The 22,123-nt window shown below is 34.1% G+C and overlaps 2 protein-coding genes across 19 annotated transcripts in view; one reads left to right on the top strand and one right to left on the bottom strand.

Moving 5' to 3' along the window:
* hmx2 (H6 family homeobox 2) overlaps window positions 1–917 on the top strand; it is a 1,736-nt gene extending 819 nt beyond the window's left edge. The window contains 1 exon segment of the mRNA NM_001115098.3: window positions 370–917. Within this exon segment, the coding sequence (NP_001108570.3) occupies window positions 370–917 (548 nt within the window).
* Window positions 1–22,123, bottom strand: part of ikzf5 (IKAROS family zinc finger 5) — a 260,811-nt gene that overhangs the window by 38,774 nt on the left and 199,914 nt on the right. The window lies entirely within an intron of this gene.

Here is a 22,123-nt window from a genome sequence, read left to right as displayed (position 1 = left end):
GAGCACTTGTAACCTTTCAACAGTCGATCAAACAGTCAGAGTTCACATTTAATGAACTCTTGTGTAAAGTATCGAGTAATGGCAATGTTTAGCCTAACAGAAAAAAAAACACTGAGTGAATCTGATAATGGACGGGAATTTAAACTACTTTTTCAGCCATGCTAAAAATAAACGTGTTTGCAACAATTTATTAAATGCACTAATAGGCACATTATTCATGCATATTGTTTACAATGAAGCATGGCCGCTTTATATAACTATTAATACGTCTGGGTGGATGTTATTTTTAAGCAGTGATTTTACAGCACAGTTTCATAATGAGAATTTGTGTATGTGTGTGTGCGTGTTTGTGTGTCGCATTGGTTGCAGGTGCCACAAAGGGACTTCTACCTGTGCAAGATGGGATCGACCGCCGGCCGCATTTGACACCATCCATACTACCGGATTACAAAGAGGAGCAGGGGCGAGCGTGTAGCCAAATGTCTCCCGTTTCTGAAGACAGACAACGCGACGGGCCGGACAAACAGAACAACTCCGCGAAGAAGAAAACGCGCACCGTTTTCTCTCGGAGTCAGGTTTATCAACTCGAGTCCACATTCGATATGAAACGCTATTTGAGCAGCTCCGAGAGAGCCTGTCTCGCCTCCAGCCTGCAGTTAACGGAGACACAAGTGAAAACGTGGTTTCAGAACCGGCGAAACAAATGGAAGCGGCAGCTCTCTGCAGAACTTGAAGCTGCGAACATGGCGCACGCATCGGCGCAGACTTTGGTTGGGATGCCCCTCGTTTTCAGAGAAAATTCGTTGCTCCGGGTGCCGGTTCCGAGGTCCATCGCTTTTCCTACCCCACTGTATTATCCTGGAAGTAATTTACCAGCTTTACCACTATACAATCTTTACAACAAGATTGAATATTAACTTTTGCGCACAATGAAAAATCCCTGCTAAAGGATGACACATTATTACACACACTAAGACGTACAAAATACACATTTAAACTATGTTTGACGATATTCATGTCTATTTATACCTCTTTATTTGATGAAAAAAATATATTTCTTATTATGCAGCAATTAAACGAGTCTACGTGTAAAACACAAAAGCAACACGGTTCTGTATATGTCCTATAAAATACACCATGTGTATAATGATTATTTTGTACTTTTATTTAGATTTATGTCCCCCGATTGACCAGTTTTACACATTATGAGGATTGAAGCATTGAAATAAAAATGTAATCATTCGATCCCTGTCTTTAAGATGAAATCACCTGAAATTCGCAAATAGCATTCTTCATTGATATAATAACAATTATTTTTTAATAATGTTTTGTCTATTTAATGCAGTATGTTATTTATTTGTTATTTAGGTCTTTAAAATACACAATGAATGACAGCCTTGCAAACTGTAAAAATGCAGTGGTTTTGTATATATATTATGTCTTTATTTATATACATATATTTTTTAATAAGTTTTACCACAATGGCAGAATGCCTACACGATCAACCATATAACATATGACTATTGAAGTTATATATATATATATATATATATATATATATATATATATATATATATATATATATATATATATATATATATATATATATATATATATAGACTGCCAGCCAGGGTTCTCTATTTCGTTTACTTTTCAGCTCAAGACAAACATTTGTGTTACACTGACACTGGGTCATGTAAAGTGTCCCCAGTTGATGCTTTCGCAATTAGGGATAATTACATGTTGCTTGTCACACGAACACGCATTCAAAGATTCTCGGAGACAAGCGGAACGTCAAAAGCGCAGCGGGGCCTCAGAGAAGCCGCAGTGAAGAATGACAGTGCTCGCGGTGCAATCTGATAAGACTCACCCGCTGTCAAATTACAAAGGGTGTAGTGGTGTCCTATTGCACTGATTCCATGTTCTCTATACCAGCCACGGAGAAAGTTCATTATCAACACACACAAGTAGCTACTTTTTCCGACATGATGACAACAGTTTGAAAGCCAGGTCGAAATATGTTAATTTAGCCTATATTGACTGAAGATTAAATAACGCATTTTATCCCACGAGAAACAAATGCACAAATATTAGTAAATAGAATGCTTACTTTTAAAGAAATGCAGGCACATTTTAAACATGTCAAACATCTTTTCTATTGTTTTATTAATTGTTGACTTTCTTTGAGAACAAAGTTTTTAGCCACACATAAATGCAAGTTTTGTTTGGCCTGAGATTTAAAATTTTAATCATTAAAAAAATCGTCTTTCTTAACCAAATAGTGGCGGAAAAAGTCCCCGAAACATTAGTGACTTCCCTAAAGGCAGGATGAAGAAAAGCTCCTGGCTTGCTAGTTATACTGTTGTTGCTGTCTGTTTGATTGACAGCTCAGACCAGAGGTCAGACCGCTCATAGCACACACATGCGAGCATAAACTTATGCGACTTCCGTGTAAATTTCATCCCGTGGGTTTTCGGCGCTTTCTCACCACGTAAAAAAAGGCACATACGCTTCCATTCACTGCTTCACACACCCATCTGTAGGTGAAATGGCAGGTGTGAATTACAAATTTTAATAGCACGGCAATGAAAATGATTTGAAGTGGTTTGAAGAGGTGGAAGACAGTGTGGAGCAGATTTGTTGAGATGATGTGTTGTGCCTCAGGATTCATCAAACTTGCCTGGCACAGCGAAAAGCAGGAGTAATTCAGTTTGGGATGTAATTTATGAGGAAGGTAATGGGCACTATATATAAAGTGTGGAGAGAGAAAAAGAGTGAGAGAGCAATATAAATACAGCGAGAGAGAGATAGAGAGAAATGTTTTTCCATTCTTCTAATATCAGAACTGACATTGGTCTATTAATTTAAAAGCAGTGCTAAATCAAAAAAAAAAAAAAATGCCCCATACATTTATGTTCCTCCAATTTGAACAAAAAGTATTTTTTTAACAATATTGATGTCTGACTTTATGCTATCTGGAAACTGTGCCCATGTTTTAGCTAATGATTTGTTGTCCTGCGATGCGTGTGTCTGTATTTTGTTGAAACAGCAGCTGAACGTCTGACTGCTCAATAATGAAGCAGCGCTGTATTTGGACGGACATTTGCCATGATTGTCACTCACTACAAACAGCATCTAACAGAAGCTGCTTTTCTCCTAAATGAATTTACGGAAAACATAACCATGTTTCTGATTGGCCTCTACATCACTCATGAGCCCCACGTGAGCGGCTGTAGACTAATGGCTCGAATGAGGAGCTTGAGTCTGAACGGATTCTGGTTTATATCAAATCTTAATGGAGGAGCCGAAGGGAAATTATGTTTGGATCCCCCACAGACAATAACTAAATATAAAGCCACTTAGTAATTTCCAGATGCACTCTGAGATAACTTTCAGTACGACAGAGTCCAACATTTCATTGATGCAGCGCTTCAGACTGGGCATCATTCACAACACACTACAACATGTATGAATAGAAAGGATAGATAGAAAGGATAGATAGAAAGGATAGATAGATAGATAGATAGATAGATAGATAGATAGATAGATAGATAGATAGATAGATAGATAGATAGATAGATAGATAGATAGATAGATAGATAGATAGATAGATAGATAGATAGATAGATAGATAGATAGATAGATAGATAGATAGATAAAGATCTAATTTCTATAGCCACACATGACAAAAACTGCTTAGCTTTCCTAATGTCTTCAATCCAAAGAGGCTGATCACTTCATTCATTGGGAAGTAGAAAGAAAGTCCATTATATTGAGCAAAATCAATAATCATGGTATAAAAGTATCTTAGTCGGCTGAACTTTTCTCTCAGAGATGAAAGGTGATCACATTTATCCATTAGTTCACATTGATTGTGCAGATGCAAGAAAGCGCTTGATTAGCCGTTTTTAGAGGTGCACTACAGCTGCTCAGGATTTATTTATACTTAGATTTAATAGCACAAGGTGCAGGGATTATTGTTTTGAAAAAATAAGATTTGAACAATATTTTGAACAGTGTACATACAACACAATATATATCACAATATATATTTTTTTGATAAGCTGTTTAATTAAATATACAAAAACAAAGTAAAAATACAATTATTATTTAGTAAGAAAAAAGTTATTGTAGTCTATTATGAAGGTATATATATATTATGTGTGTGTGTGTGTATATATATATATATATATATATATATATATATATATATATATATATATATATATATATATATATATATATATATATATATATATATATATATATATTGGTTTGTGTACAAATAAATACAAAAAACTACAAATAAAAAGAAATAAATATAAAATAAATATGAATAAAACAAATATACATATAAACTCAAAAATAGTTTTGCTGCTTGTTTGAACTACTTAATTAAACTGAGTTGAATCAACATAAATCTTGTGTTTTTTGGCACAACTTAATTGTGTATTATTCAATCTACTTAAATTAGTAAAAACAATTAAGTTAACTTAATCGATTTTTGTTGGGACAACATGAAAGAAATTGCATGGAACCCAGCATTTTTCACAGTGTGTGATGTATAAATTTGATAAAAATTGTATAATATTACTAGATTTCAGGGATTATTGTTTAAAAATATATATAAATTTATTAGCTATTTTAAAAGGGTTTTATAACACTTAATATTTATTTGCAGAAAAAGTAAGGTGCAAATGTTTGTGTGTGTGGTATATTTATCCTAAAATAAGTTGTTCAATTTAAATCTGCTGTTTTACAACAAAAATTGCAGGTATTATTATTGTTAAAGATGTTATCTTGCTAATATTTTTGAAGACTAAATTCTATATTTAAAAAATCAATTCTGTAAACACAGAAAAATAACTTAAAAATAATGAAATACTAATCAATAATAAAATACATATTAATAAAATTTTTCTCCCAAAATCCAGTTGCATTGTTCCAAAAGCTTAAATACACATTAAAACCACTCAACAAATAAACAAATCCATCAAAAGGGCTTCATTCTCACACAAAATATGACCGTATTGATACAGCGGCTGCAACAGTTGTGTGAGCCCTTCGCTTTACTCCTTCATCTGCACTCGCTGACTCTTTGTCTCTTTCTTTCAGACCCTGTTTTTTTGGCATCCTGGAAGAGGAGGGGTGGGATGGGGGTCATTATTCTATTTAAGAGCTACAATTTTAGTAATGGCTTTTGCTGCAGTCCACAGAGGCACAGCCAGCCTCCCTCAATATCCTGAACATTATTTGCTCGTTTAGTTAAATGATGTTTCTAATTGGTTCATAATTAGTTGTAATGAGGCGGGCCCGAACATCTCTGATGCAGATACAGCTTAATTCAACATGGCATCTCGCTTCTTCAGGAGGATTTGCCAGGGTTAAAAAGGGGGAGGTTTCCTGCCATTGTGTCTTCCAGTAAATTGGAAAATAAGGTTTGCGGAGCAGCGGGGTTGAAGATCGGGCTATCGTGTGCTGTTGCTGTCGTTCTTAAATGATCTGGTCAGCCAGTTATTTTGACAGTGAACAAACAGAAATGCAAGGGGTGATTCTGGTAAACACCCCATTCTAAATAATCGGATGATTTTAGCATTTAAAACGTTTAGGATTAAAACTGGTCAAATTCTTTCTGGCATTATCTAATAAATGTTTCTTTATTTAAGCAGATTGAGAACCCATTGAGATCAAGGCCTCATTTATAAGGGTGATCTGGCCAGGAGGTCCGCAACACATGACTTATAATAACAAATAAAAAGTAAAGATAATATAAAAATACAGTTTAGTTATTCAACAATACCACATTACAATATGTTAAAACACATACATTGACAAATGGACTCTTGTTGTTTGTTATATAGGATGATTTAATTGGGATGAGCTCAGACATTTTTAGTTCAGACTGAAGAGTATTACAGGATGACTAAAGGCTCGCTTCTATCACACTACAGTTAAAATGTTTGAAATGAAACTATAGTATTCTGTTCACCAAGCTTCATTTATCTGATAAATTAAATTCAGCTTTGAATTGCAGGTATGAATACAATGTAAAACTACATTCAATCAGAACATTTACAGTTTTTCTGTATTTGTGATCAAATAAATGCAACCTTGGTAAGCAGAACAGTCTTCTTATAAAAGTATTTTTAACTGTCACTAATCCCAAACTTATGACTGGTAGTACATACATTTCAGGAATTTGCCAAAACAAAAAACAAGAGTATCAAAACAGAACTGCCAATTTCAAACTCAATTTGCTAAGTACACAGCACCACTGAAATCATGGTAGAAAGACTATTAAACAACCCCCTGCGTGATCAGTGTTAAATTCTGTGTTCCTTTTGAAAATGTGGTAGCAGGTTTTGAAACTCCTCTTGTAAGACCATATTTCATCAGAGAGAAATAATTTCTTAAATTTAAAGCCAAGTATACGATATACATTAACGGAGTGTATGTATGTATATAAAACATATTACACAATAAGAAAGGACTAAATGTGTAAACTCAGTCTACAAGAAACCAGGATATTCTTTGCAGAAAATATATTATATATGACATACAGCGTGGCGCAGTGGGTATCGCTGTCGCCTCACAGCAAGAAGGTCACTGATTCGAGTCTCGGCTGGGTGAGTTGGAATTTCTGTGTGGAGTTTGGAGTGTGTTCTCTACGTGTTTGCGTAGGTTTACTCTGGGTGCTCCAGTTTCCCCCACAGTCCAAATACATGGTACAGGTGAATTGGGTAAGCTAAATTGTCCGTAGCGTATGTGTGTGAATGAGAGTGTATGAGTATTTCCTATAGTGATGGGTTGCAGCTGGAATGACATCCACTATGTAAAACATATGCTGGATAAGTGGTGACCCCTGATTAATAAAGCCAAAAAGAAACAAAATGAAAGAATGAATGATATGAAAATTAACCTCTTGTGATGCTTGAGTCACAAATTAAAAATATAGTCAAGAATTTATGATTATGGACACTAGAATGTACCTAGATTTATAGAACCACCCATGGGATATATGGTGGAGATTTCTCTTTCATAAATGTTTTACAGTACTTAAACATTCACTTGTGTGTGTGTTTTTGTGTGTGTGTGTGTGTGTGTGTGTGTGTGTGTGTGTGTGTGTGTGTGTGTGTGTGTGACTGTGTGTGTTGGTCTGTTGCTCATAAGTGAATGCTGTGAAAGAGGGAAACTGAAGGTCACTGCGGCTGGTTGGTGTTAACATAAGACCCTTTTGTGGTTTGGATAAATGAACATGTCCATTCACTAGAGCCCACTCACCCCTTTTAAGCAGCCCAGTAACACACAAACACACACACAAACACACACGCACACACAAACATGCTTATACACACAAGAAGTGATGCCCAATCGCTTAAACAGCTCTAACAACTGCATGTGGGTCTCTGTTGATTTTTCTTTCTCTCAGCCACATGCTCAGATTAGCTCGTTCACTTGTGCAGATTCATATTGTAAAAGTTGATCAAGCATTCACTTGCTAACTTAACAGTGATTTAATACAAACCGACAGAGGAAAAAGTAAACATTTGCTGTTTGAATAACACATTTTTGAGGATTTTTCCATAAGTTAGACTGTATAAGTTGTAACTTTGTTTTGTATTTTTTTAAACAAAAGCTACAATGCATCAAAGACTATAGAATGCACAAGACGTGTAACATCATTTTAAATGGGAAAAAGTATAATGGTCAATATGGTGAATAAAGCCCCGCCTACTAGTACAGGATCCAATCATCGATCGCTATATTGCGAATAAAGCTCATCTTCTTGTACAGAAGCCAATCATAAATCGTTATAGACTAATGATACTCCAGAGGAGGGGCTCGGACCAGACGTGAGATTCTCCAGATTTTGTGTGATTCTTATGTTTAGAAACGAAACTAAAGAGACAACTGTTGTTTATTTTTATTGATGATTCCAAATATGAAATTCAATTATAAGTTTGGCAAACAGTTTTGGAGAATTTAATGTTTCCCTATTCAATGACCGAACATACTGCCAGAGAGGCGTTTCAAAGACGGCCGCCAAGTGAAATGACTTGTTATAAGGGGACTTTGATTGTGTGTTGGGAGTTTAGAAACATGCTTTTTTATAGTTATCTTTAAACATCAAGGATCTGCTTTACTTGGCATCAAACTGAAATAAAATAAGTGTCATGTTAAATATATAAAATTTCAATTGTCATTTGTTTTTGTCAAGAAAACAAAACAGAAATGGGTAAGTACCAATTCCCACTATCCACTACTGGCTTATTACCTGCCTATCATTAAGATATTGGTTCTTTATTAGTACTCACTACTTACTATGATCTTTTTAAATCCTCAATCTTACCTAATATTTAAACCCAAATACAACCTTTCCAACTATTAATAAGCAGTAGTAGTTTGAGTAAAATAAAGTGTGAACAAAAAATGTTGTATGGTTTTAGTTACATAATGTAAAGTTTGTGTTATATACACTAAACTTTAAAAGTCCCAAACTTTATATAACATGTACATTATAACACTATCAAAATTTAAATATAGCTTGTGTATTTTGAAGTTAGAGATAAACGAATATGGATAGAGAACGTATGAATTTCTTCTAAGAACGATATTTTCCGTTAAGATATTTGACATAGATTGTGTATATATGTCAGGACAAATTTCCCAAAATATTTATACTCTCTGGGTATAATTTTCAACAGACTTTTTTTTTTCATTTATTTCTCAGTTAATATAGGTATATATTTTAGTAACAGGTTTATTAAATGGACATATTTATTAAAATAATATTTTAGTCACCAAACATCTTTAGAAATAGAAAGTACTTTTAAATCTATGTGAAAAATTGTTTACTAAAAACTACAAAATTTGTTGAGATATTTGTTGTTTCTCTTGATTGTTTTTACTTTTATAAAATGTTTACTTAATATGTTTCCCCAACATATAAATTTGGGCTACAAATTTCTGGACCATTATCATAAATTATTTAGTTAACTTAGCTCCATATTTTGGCTTCAGTATACTGACTAATCTAATGCATATGCACAAAGATGATATTATAAAGCTTCCTATAGAAAACATTCATTTAAATGAGAGATATATGTGCTCATATATGCTGGTCACTGAATATATATATATATATATATATATATATATATATATATATATATATATATATATATATATATATATATATATATATATATATATATATACACTTGCATATACATTTTAAGACGTGTGTATTAAAGTATGCATTTAAACATCTCTGGGAAGAAATTAGTCCGGGAGCTAAACCTACACATCACCAGTGATGTAATCAGTGAAGATGGAAGGAAAACCCTGATTAGGGAGATTTATAGACACTGGAAGGCAGAGGTCAGTCAGGTGTGAGGACAGTCAGTGCACCTGTGCTTTACACAGACAGCCTGAGTGATGAGGTGACTGAAACCTGACTCATCTCACATATGTATATGCCTAATATTCATTCTAATCCAGGAAGTCAGACATTCAAATTACTGAAAACCTGCATTCCTATTTGGCAGATGTTTAAATTGTATTGAAGATATACGTTTCATCAGTTTTAGCTTTACCCGGGAATTGAACTCCAAACCTTGGCATTGCTAGAGCCACTCTCTGCTATTTGAGCTACAGGAAGGCTGTAACTTTGTTAAAAATAACCAAACGAGTTGAATGAGGTAACTTTAGTAAAAGAGATGAGGTTTATGTTGCGAATGCCCTGGAGAACACTTGACTGAGGCTGTTTTTAGTAAACAAGAAACTTGGTTTTAGAGAGACGTCTGCATAAAGCATCACCTCTGGGTAACAATACAGATGTGTATGTGTGTGAGTGAGAGAGAGAGAAAGTGTGTATATGTACTAGGGAGGCCCACCAGAGATCTTTTTCTTACAGGGAACATATTTGTAACCATTAGTTGGGTCTCCTGTTTCATGTTTCATGTCGTCTCGGAGCTAACAGCATCATCAGAGTGTCTATGTGTGTCCTGGAGCTCCATGTTAGTGGAAGGAGACTCTGGTGCCTCTTCGTCCCGCGGATGATGCATCATTCTGGGTGTAAAGAGTAACCCGAGCCCTTCCTCCAGCACGGCTGTGGTTCTCCGTGGCCCCACAGAGCCCTGGGGAGGCTTTTAAGGAGATTTGGTGCTAGAGAAAACAGCTCTTCAAAAGAAGTGTCGTTACATTACTGAGTAATTAGCACTGCACTAGGGGCAAAGAAGCTCTCTGGTGAACCAGCAGAAGCTACTGCTACACTAGAAGAGAGTGTCTGTGCGTGTGTGTATGTGTGTGTGTATGTGCGCTTTTGTTTTGGTTCAAAGCACCTTTTAGAAAGGCATGTGTGTGCTTTGTCTTTTGACGAGAAAAAAAAAATGCAGTCGACAGCCTTGTTATGCTAGCGTCTTTCTACGTCTCCGTAATCATTTAACACATTTACCGCAGCTTGTTCTGTTTCACCGAGTGAGAGAGTCACTAAGTGCCTTTTAAAAGCATAACAAACATTACAGGTTAACAAATGTGACATTTTAGATATATGCTATAAAGGGAAAACCACCCAACATTGCAGTACATTTAATTTGACAGAATGGGAAAATGGCAATTTGAGGCATTAGCGCTTGACTTTGAAAGCACCCGTTTGAAGTAAAAGACATGCTGATTGCTTTAATTGATAATCTGGGGTTGGTTAAGTGCGGTTTTTGGTGTGTGTGGTCTTAATGAATAAATGTGTGGTTTTTAACAAACACAAATTTGCCTGTTCTCTCTCTCTTTCTCTCTCTCTCTCATACACACACTTTTTTTATTCAGTCTGTAAAGAAAAATACAGAAATGCTACACGGATTGAATTCACACCACTGTAGAATATCCATCCATTTTTTTTGTCTGTTCAGTCAAAAGGGGCTTGTATTTCTTACTTCAAAGACTGTTTGAGGGTCTTGAGTGGTCTCTGAGAGCTAAAAAAGACACACACACAGATGTAGGCCCACGCTAAACCAAGTGGCCAAAGTCACCACTTACCCTTAGTCCTCGTTAAGGAGACTGTTATCATATTAGAATCATATTAGCAGAGCATGGCTTAACCTGAGAGGTCAGAGGTCACAGATCAAAGGTAGAGACCTGTGGGAAGAGCAGGAGGAGAGGATGATCCTCACCTCTGTAACGGAATCCTCTCATTACAATAAAGCTCCTGCGCTCTGCCTGCTGGCCAGAGAGAGACAGAGAAAGACAGACAGAGAGAGCGAGAGAGAGTCATGTGATAGGAAACAACCCGGAGGGAACGTAGCAGATTTAGGGCCAGCCAACCAATAAAAAAAGGAAACAATGACATCATGATGACACAGAAGCAGAGGAGGCTTTATTCTCAAAGACTTTCAAAGCAGCAGGTAAAGATGACAAAGAAACGAACACTTAGATCTTAGTTAAGAAAAGTGGGGTGCTTTTAGATTTTAAATTAGTTCAACAGCACACCTGACATCACTGACCATCCCAAAATACGAGGGAAACTTAAACGTCAAAACAATGACTTATAGATTTAAGAAGTGGTCAAATTCTCTTAAATTTATATACACTAAATTTATAATTGTACAATTTTGTTCATATTTAACTTAAAATAATAATAAAAAAAAAGGTTTCTAACTGGGGTCTGGTTTCAGGGAGTCGTGAATTCATATTTATTATTCATTAATTTATATTTATATTTATATATATATAGTATGTAATTATTTTTGCTTTTATTCAAGTAACAAATTCCAGCTTATTCAATTTTAACAAATTTTATCTTCATATTATTTCCCTTAGTGTTTGTGGTCATCACAATAACTAAACCTAGATTTCCTAAATAAATACTTCAAACAAACACTAGGAATTGTATAAGTAAAAAAAGTTACACTTTTAATTATATCATTGTAGTTACAATTATTTTACAGTCTTTCATTTTCTCATTTAATATATCTGTACTCACATTAACAACTACTAAATCTGAACCCCTACCTCTAAACTTATATATCTATTTACACTACCTGTCAAAAGTTTGGGGTTAGTAGGATTTTTAAATGTTTTAAAATAAGCTTCTCCTGCTCAACAAGGCTGCATTTATTTAATCAAACATACAGTACAAATTATAAAATTGTGAAATGTTATTGCTCTATAAAATAACTGTTCAAAAGTAGTTTATCATTTAATTTAATAATTTATTCCAGTGATTTTAAAGATACATTTTTATCTTCATTACTCCAGTCCTTAGAATCACATGATCCTTCAGAAATCACTCTAATATTAGTTATAATAATAATAATAATAATAATAATAATAATAATAATAATAATAATAATAATAATTATAATAATAATAATAATAAAATTACATACCAACATGTTAATAATATATTGCCTAATAAATAGGGGATAGTTCGCTGAAAACTCAAACTGAGTAAAGGGTTTCAAACTTGTTTAAATTGAATTTTTCTTATTAACACAATATTAAGATGTCTTGAAGAATGTTGAAAACTGGTAGCCATTAAAGTCAATGTTTACCAAATATTAATACTAATAAATATATCTTTTGTGCTAAACAGCAAAAACAAAAAAACACTCTGGACCAACTTGAGGGAGAATATATTTCCATTTTTTAGTGAACTATCCCTTTAAGCCTGTTTGAACTAATTCCTTTAACAGTCCATCAGCTTTTGCAGGCCACAAGACCTGGCCACTGGAGCAGAGGGCCCGCCTGTGGGCTTCTGCTCAGGCTTGAGGTCAGTGGCTGTGATCAGGGTTATGACCTGTGACTCATGGCTGGAACACACAGAGCTGGAGTTGCCATCTCACAGTGAATAAAGATCTTTGACCTTCACCTGAGATTAGTATCAGTACCAGATCTAGTGTTTATTTCACTTCCACCCTCTAACTAAACCCTCTTTTTTTCTGTCCCAGTCTTTGTCCTTCAAAAATGACATGCAATGGATGGTTGAATCCTGGCAGAATGAGACAAATGGTAGTGATAGCCATATGAAACAGGCCTCTTTTTGAATGAAATGATGCTCTCTTTTAATTTATCATTTACTTTAATATATACACATATATTATATATATATATATATATATATATATATATATATATATATATATATATATATATATATATATATATATATATATATATATATATATATATATAACACAAAGTCGACCCAAGAGTCACTTTTTTAAAAAAGGATAACATTGTATTATATAGTAAATATCTAACTTTTCAGTTTTATTTCAAAGAAACAAACCAACCATTTTCACACAAAAGAGTTTCATACAAGATGCTTGCCAGGTTTTAAATGATAGAAAACAAATATATTGTGTAGATTTTATATTAAGATATATATATTTATTTGTTATATTGTGGAGTAGAGAATGTGTTGGACCCCCCCACCAAGCATTTGTTTTTTAATCTTGGTAATGAGGCAAAGAAATGTATACTTTTATTGTGGTCATCTCCTAAAGTTCCCTCTTTTTAAATGTGGTTGTCTTAATGTATTCTACTCGAGAAGCTCCCCTATGACATACATCAAAAGTCTGATGACTTTTGGCAGCTATGGACAGCTTTTTGGTATAACATTAATAATTTCTCCTGATTTTCTTTTCTATAGTGAATATTTTAGCTTCTAGCCTGACTGTATTATTCTGTTTACTTGTTTCCTATTATTTCCTACTGTATAGCTGAGACTGTATTGGTATGTATTAAAATAACCGAGGATTAATAATAAAAAAATAAAGATAAAAAAAGACAAAATATATTTTGACTAGGGTTGTATGATATTGGAAAAATCTGACATTGCGCTATTTTGATTTGCCGCAATAAATTTATTGTGATATGAACTAAATTACATAAGATGATTTGAACAACTCTATTTGGGAATATTTCATTAATTTAGATCGACTGGAATGATCAAGTCTTTTTTCTATGCAGTCCATCTGCATAAATTATAATAAATTACTAGTACAAATAAATAATTACATAATAAACAAATAAACAAATAGTGTTTTTGGTTTTCCAAGGAGTCTGACAGTATTTATGTACAAAAATCTAATGTAAAATAACATGGTCATTGTTATATAAATAATAAAAAAATATCAAAGATTAATAATACCATTATCATTTAATCTTTAATAAATAATCTAATCCTGCGATATGACTGTTGCAGATACAAACATTGTGATATTGATGCTCAAAACGATATTGTTCAGCCCTAGTTTGGACGTAAAATGTTGGTGTATGTGAAGTAATATTGTGATCCAAATACACTTGTGAATTTCAAGTCTTAATCTTTTGACAAAACAAAAAGGTCCCTGTCTCTCACTATATAATTAGTTACAAAATATCAAATTAAAGTGCAGTTAGTCCCAATAACTTTGTCCAAAATTGTCCAAAGGTTTCACTTTAATTTGACATTTTATTTCTAAAGTATACAAGTGTATATATTTAGATAAAAAAAAATCAACTACATTTTATGTAAATAAAAACATACGCTTTAAAGTTTTACAAAGGTCCTGCTTGTTCTTATTTCTAACAATTATTTAGAGAGAAAAATTGTCAAATTAAGAGTCCAAAGTTGACAAAATGTTTTGTTTTTATGAACATTATTTTTCATACAAAAACTTTAAAGTAAAACTGCTTTTATTAAATTAGTTTTCTTTAATAATCTCAATAAAATCTACAGAGCAGAAGGAGGCAGTAAAACTATTTTTTAACTGAAAAATACTTTTAAAAAACATGTTTTAAAAATCCAATGCTTTGTTTTACTTAAACAGTCACATTTAATTCAACATTATATGCAGTTTCCTCATTAAAAATACTAGAAACTTCTAAGTTAAGTGTTTTCATTTTGAAAGGTTGAAACAAAAAGAGTTAAGCTTAAATTTCTTTTTTAATCATGACATCACTGAAGCACAGCACAGTTCAGCCTCAGCTTTGCCAAAGTCACCCGCAGCCATTAACCCAAAAAAAAAAAATCTTCATGAGGCTTGAAGCCACTGAGAGAAAGCAGCAGATCCACATCCACAAGAAAGAGATCTGAAAGAAACGACGAGCAGATCTGAAGGCTTTATGGAGGATTAGAGCCGACGGTGCGCTGAGTGATTGGTCAAGTCTTTACGATGTCATCACCTGTCACCGATTGCTACGGGCAGAATTTACAGCTCGCCGGTGACACTTCTCACATATCAAATCATATTCCTGCGACTGTCAAACCCGCCGATCCACACTAAAAAACTGCACACCGCCCTCAAACTCCCCACGAATGAATGAATAGAAAGGGCCTTAACAGAAAAAAGAGAGGGGAGGAAAACGAGGGAGGGAAAGGTAGCAATTCTGTCCTTCCTGCAATTAGCATTCACGGTTAGCTAAGCAGAACTAATGCAGTGAATCTGAGAGTGTTGAGTTACGCGCTCGCTGTCGAAGAAGCCCTGGGCAGATTAGACTGTAGAGAGAGATGATGAACAAGAAAGAAAGAGAGAACAAACCCTTCAGATCCATTACAAGCTTTATTAGGCTTCTGGGTTATTGCTAGTCTGCTCTCCACAGGGGCTAAAACACTAGCACACACACAAGAAGGGAATGGGATGTGTTTAGCCTTGAGGAGGTCAGTGCTTAAGAAGTTAATGATGGGGTTGTTTTCAAAACAAAACAAAAAAAAAACAACAAAAAAAAGAACTTTCCAGCCTGTATGACTCTGGGATTTGTTCTGTGTGTTTTTTGAACTCAAAACATTTGCCCCTAATAGCAAGCTAAAACCAATAAAACATCCCAGAAATTAACATTCAAATTAAAACTACACACACAAATACTTTTTAGAACCAAAATAACGTTTCTTTTTTTTTAAATGCTTCATTTAAAAGGTAAACAAAAAATAGTTACACTGATAAAAAATGATTAAAACATGATTCCTTGGACTTACACATTTTTTTAAGTTAAGTGGTTGTACACAATTCATTTGGGTTGAATTTATATGAATTTTATTTTATTGTATAGCCATACTTAAATTTGTCCTTATTTATTTATTTATTTATTTATTTATTTATTTATTTATTTATTTATTTATTTATTTATTACCATTATTATTGTTGTTGTTGTTGTTATTAACAGTATTTGAAGAAATATATTGCAAATTTAAACCAATACAGTGTATGTGACATGGACGATCCCAGAAACTATTATTATACTTTACAATTTAACGCTTTTAAACTTAATTTCAGCTTAATTTATTTCTACCAATAAATTAAATTAAATGTTCTTTGTCTACACTAAAATTAATGAATTAAAACTATATACACATATTAATTTTTAAAAAACATGGCATGTCAGACCCAATTTTACTGTAAGAAATTATTCAAAGATGATTCCTAAGATTTACTTCTCTTTTTAAGGTAAGTGGTTGTAGACAAATTTATTTGAGCTGACTTTAAACACAAAGTAAATTAAATTGAATTTGTTAGTTTAAATTTAATCCATATAAGTTGTTTGCAACAATTTTGCAGAAAGCATTTTTTCAGTGCATAGCCAGACTAAAATTTGTGCTTTTATTTTGTTATTATTATTATTATTATTAATATTATTATTATTACAATCTTCATTATTATTAATATAATAGTAATAATAATAATAATAGTATTTAAAGACATATATGGCCAATCTAAACCAATACAGTGTATATGACATCCACATGGATGATCCTAGAAATTATTATTATATATTATTATGCTTTATAATTTAATGCTTTGGAATTTACTTTCAGCTAAAATAATTTGTGCTAAGAAATTAAATAAAAGTTTTATTTAAAAGAACAGTGTGCTTTTATTTTTTTTATCCCCGAAAATATTTCTTTTCAAAAGTAAACAATACAGTCTATATATCATCACAACCCTTCAAGGATGAGCCAAAAATGGGGTTTTCAAAATTAATCACTTTAAGATATTTAAAAAAAACATTTAATTACTTAATCTTTTTTAAGTCTAAAGAACCTTTTGTGGATTAAAAAGATTGCTGGATGTTAAAGATTCTTCATTGAATGATTGCTGCTAGTAAAGAACGCTTATTTCTAAGAGTGCATGCTTGATGTGGAGCGCCAAACTGAATGGTTTTCTCAAATGTCTCTGACAGTTGACAGCTGAAAGAACACTGAACAGAGGCTCACAGTGGCCTCATGTCTTGTGGGCTCCTGCTCTTCAAACACTGTATCTCTGACAGAAGACATAACAGCCGAGGGCCACTGTCCAGCGTGCGTTTAAAACACTGCATTTGAAAAGGGCCTATTACGCCTGCCAATCTCCTGCCTTCCTTCTATCTACTTTAGCTCAGTGATACGTCTCTATTTCTGTTTTCAGAGGGTTGGGTTAAATTCTTAGTTGAAGAATCGACTCCTTTTTCAGTAAGTATTTATGTCAAAATTGACATCACTAGAAGCTAATTTTAAATGACAGAATTGTAATACATTATAATTGGTAACACAATGCAATCTAGGAAATTAGATGTTGTTTCTAATACGCAATAATAAAACAACTTTAATAAAGCTTTTTTCAGAAATTTCAAATAAGCCTGTCAGGCCAATGATAAAAGATTGTTTTAATCAATACAGCCTAATTGGAAATGCACAAAATACCCAAAAATTTACTAAGCATGCAGTTTTTATAGGTAAAATGAATGCTACAGGCAAGTATGATGCCAAAATTTTTGTTCCTTTTCACACCAATGATTTTTATAAGAAACAAGACCGTTTTTAGTTAATCAAAGAATATTTTTATGCAGTTTTTTGCACAACAACAAATAAATAACCAAAAAATGACTTATTGGTGCTTACAATTTGTTATCGAATATATTTGCCTTATCTATTTATTTCCATATAAACATCTTTTCCAGCGTTGTCAGTTTGCTCAGTAGCTCACTTTTTATGATGTTATACTTCCAATGCAGAGTTCTCAAGTCGATTCCGGTGGTTAAATAAAAGAGATAAAAGCAATGTAAAATAAAGGTAAAACATGGTCGCAGCGCACTTTACTTATGCTTCCTTTTGAAAACTCTAGGGTTTAGAGAATGGTTTAAGCCAGTAGTTTGCTAGTCTAGTTGTTCTATACCAAAGCACGATTTTATTGTGGACATAAAGAGGATGCGTATCTGAAACATACAACAAAACGTACCCCAAGTGTTGTATTTCAGATTTGTAAAAATGTAGACAGCGCCCTCTAGTGAATGTCATCTGAAACAAACAAAAACATGTACCAAGAGCAATGCATTTTACAATTTGCAAAAATTGTAGGCTGAGGCATGTATTTCCAATGAGCATGAGCTGATTTTAATCAACTTTATTCTTCTTTTCATCTTGTTAAATCAAGGTTTACGATTATGGCCTCCCAATCATCCCCATCCCCAAATTGGCTCTATCATTAGCCCCTTTCACACAGTGATACCGGTAAATATCCGGAAAATTTACAGAACGACTTTACCGGTATATACAAAAAAGCGCTGTTCACACAGGCGAGGACGTTACGGAAATTTTCCGGAAAAGAGCATTCACACATCCATTCCAAAATACCGGTAAATTCTGACATCATTCACCACAAATGAGCTTTAAACGGCTGCGCTTGTATTTGTAAACATTTGACTAAATTACAAACTCTTTTGATGATCAATATTGTAAACAACTTTCCCAGGATCATATTCGCATGTCGAGATGTTCATAATATGTGCGTGTGCAGGCACTCACAGGCTGTTTCATGGGCACACGCAAAGCTTGAAGGTAAACAAACAACGGCTTATCATAAGCATCTTATCGATGATTATTTGCACAGTTGGCATTAAGAAGAACATATGAACATTATCTGACTAACTTCTAGCAGCTAAATGTGTCTGGAAAAATATTCAAAGGCTTTTATTCTCACAAACCGCGCGGACGTAAATGCGTCTGACTGTTGTGATTGGCTAAAGCAGAAGTCTTACGTCAGCACGTTCTAGACGTGCAAAGGCTTATTCCGGAAATCTTCGTTCTGCGTTCACACAGCGCAGCATTCGGAAAATAGTCAGAACGAATTTACCGGTATTTTCAAAAAGGACCTGTCCACACATACAACCTTTCCGGAAAATTGCCGGTAATTTTCCGGAAAGGTCTGTATGTGTGAAAGGGGCTATTGTCTCTCCACTCCACCAGTAGCTGGTGTGCCGTGAGGGCACTGGCACTTTTGTCCTGTGGCTGCCGTCGCATCATCCAAGTGGATGCTGCACACTGGTGATGAAGTGGGGAGACCCCCCTCATGGTTTTGAAGCGCTTTGGGTGTATGGCCATACACAATAACTGCACTATATAAATACACATTATTTCTTACTACTACTTACTACTTTTCAAAATTACAGTTATGATTTCTTGACCTACTTACTTTACTATAAGCATTAAAATCCAACTATTCTAAGTATAGCTGTCACTGAAAACGACTGTTTAAATGCCATTGTGTTGTGATTGACAGGATTAAAAGAGCAAGCTCCACTTGGACGTTCAATTACCACTATTTTATTTCACAGGCTAATCGTAGCCTTCATTTTGAAGATGCTTTCTAAAATAATATCCAGGTATTTCCCAACCATGTAGGTCATGGATGATGTGGTGTGATCTCATCGCACTCTGTAAAATCATACATGCACCTTCTGTCCTTTTTTGGGATCAGCTTGATCTCATGAGTCTTGGATGTCACTTCTCCATAGGTCATTAAGAAGTTCTCACGCCACCCGTTTGCTTTAAGAATGCTTCAGAAGTTCCACTTGTCCTCTATCATAATGGACATAATAGGAACATGTTGCCCTTGATATAGTTACTTGCTTTCCCTTTCTGCCATGAAATCAAACACCTTATATGCTTTACTCCTGCTAGATGATCACTTATTACACCTGACAAGATGAGCGCATACTTGAGAGGTTAAGAAAAAAATTAGTGTAAGTCAATGTATATGATGAACAGATATTCCTAAATACATATTGATCAGTAAACATAAAGCTCAATACCTGATTGACATGCTAAAACAAATCTCATTGGCTTCAAAAGCTGAAATGTGACAAGCTAACCACATTGATTCTTGTTAGTCAAGCAAGTTTCTATGACCAAATTTAAGTAATGTAAAGACTGATTAAAGCGTAAATTGTAGGTCTGATTGACAGGTTTGGTTTGATTAAAATTAACTATGGTATGTGTACTATCAGAATTTCATAAAATCAGTTGGCCAATAAATTAACTCTGGTTTCTTTCCATTTAAAGATGTTTATTGAGTTATCATGCAGCATAACAATAAACTTTCTTTCTTTCTTTCTTTCTTTCTTTCTCATCTAGTGATATAACTTAAAACAGTCCAAAAAAATGAGTGAAATCAACAAATGTACAAAACTAAACATATCAACATGTGTAAACTGTATATAAAATTGAGCACTATTGATAAATTTAGGCATGTAGACGTGGTCACGACCATCTGGTGCAGTTCAAACTAAGCAACAGAATGGGGAAGAAAGGTGAATTAAGTAACTTTAAACGTGGCGTAGTTATTGGTGCCAGACAGGCTGGTCTGAGTATTTCAGAAAATGCTGATCAACTGGGAATTTCATGCACAACCATCTCTAGGGTTTACAGAGAATGGTCCCAAAAAGAAAAAAATATCCAGTGAGCGGCAGTTCTGTGGGCGCAAATGCCTTGTTGATGCCAGAGGTCAGAGGAGAATGGATTCTGGCTGATAAAAAGGCAACAGTAACTCAAATAACCACTCGTTACAACCGAGGTATGCAGAAGAGCATCTGTGAATGCACAACATGTAGAACCTTGAGGCGGATTGGCTACAGCAGCAGAAAACCACACCGGGTGCCATTTTGTAAGATAAGAAAAGGAAACTGAGGGTACAATTTGCACAGGCTCAGCAAAATTGTACAATAAAAGATTGGAAAATAATGAGTCTCAATTTCTGCTGTGACACTGGGATGGTAGGGTCAGAATTTGGCGCTAACAACGTCAAAGCATGAATCCATCCTGTCTATATCAATAGTTAAAGCTGCTGGTGGTGGTGTAATGATGTGGGGGATTTTTTTATTGGCACACTTTGGGCCTATTAGTACCAACCGAGCAAATCTACAGCAACTGCGTGATGCTATCATGTCATTATGGACCAAAATCTCTAAGTAATATTTCCAGAACCTTGTTAAATCTATGCCACAAAGGATTAAGGCAGTTCTGAAGGCAAATGGGGTCCAACCTGGAACAAGTAAGGTGTACCTAATAAAGTGGCCAGTGAATGTATATTAAATCCAATTATGGCTCTTACAGTATAGTTGTTCTAATCAGTTGAATAATAGTGTTCACACCAAAACAGTGAGCAGATTACAGTCTGTATATATGCAAATGAACACTTTTGCACAGTGTAACAAATAACACAAATTGGTCATGCAATAATTGAAATATACATGAAATATATATTGCATATGTAATATGCAATTTCCACATCAGTTGAGTAAAAACATTTACTCATAATTTAATTTGAGCATAAAATTTGCATGATGCAATATTAATTAAGCCAATCAGCAAAGAGCTTTTTGACATGTCCTGTATCATACAATTGAGGAAAGTATTATTGTAGCTGTCTGCATAAAATTCCTAAAAAAAAAAAAAAAAAAAAAAAAAAAAGACTTACTAAATGGTGACAGCTTGGAAAGAAGTTAGTGATGAAGTTGGACTACCTGATACGTGATGGAAATATGAGAACTATAAATGAGTACTACATATGGAAATATAAGTATTATAAACTGGTTAGCATCAACATTAGGCAAAGTTAGCACACATTTGCATTCTAGACAGAAGAAGCGAGTCAGGAGCAGTTGTGTGCACCTCTTGATGGTGCTGTAAACCCAGACATGTATCTGTTGGCTTTTCTGTCTATTTAGAACTACAGTTACAGAGTAAAAATAGTAGCTTTCCCCACCATGGTAGTTGATGGAAAAAGTGGCAAAAAGTAATGATTATGTTGATGTGTTTGAAGAGTTTAAATAAAATCATTGTGTGAGTGAAGCAAAGCACATCCTGCAAGTAATCTAGAGTGATACAATGCAT

Source organism: Danio rerio, chromosome 17, assembly GCF_049306965.1.
Source record: "Danio rerio strain Tuebingen ecotype United States chromosome 17, GRCz12tu, whole genome shotgun sequence".
NCBI classification, from domain to species: Eukaryota; Metazoa; Chordata; class Actinopteri; order Cypriniformes; family Danionidae; genus Danio; species Danio rerio.
Note: the sequence above shows the minus strand (reverse complement) of the source record. Positions and strands in the feature narration are given on the sequence as shown.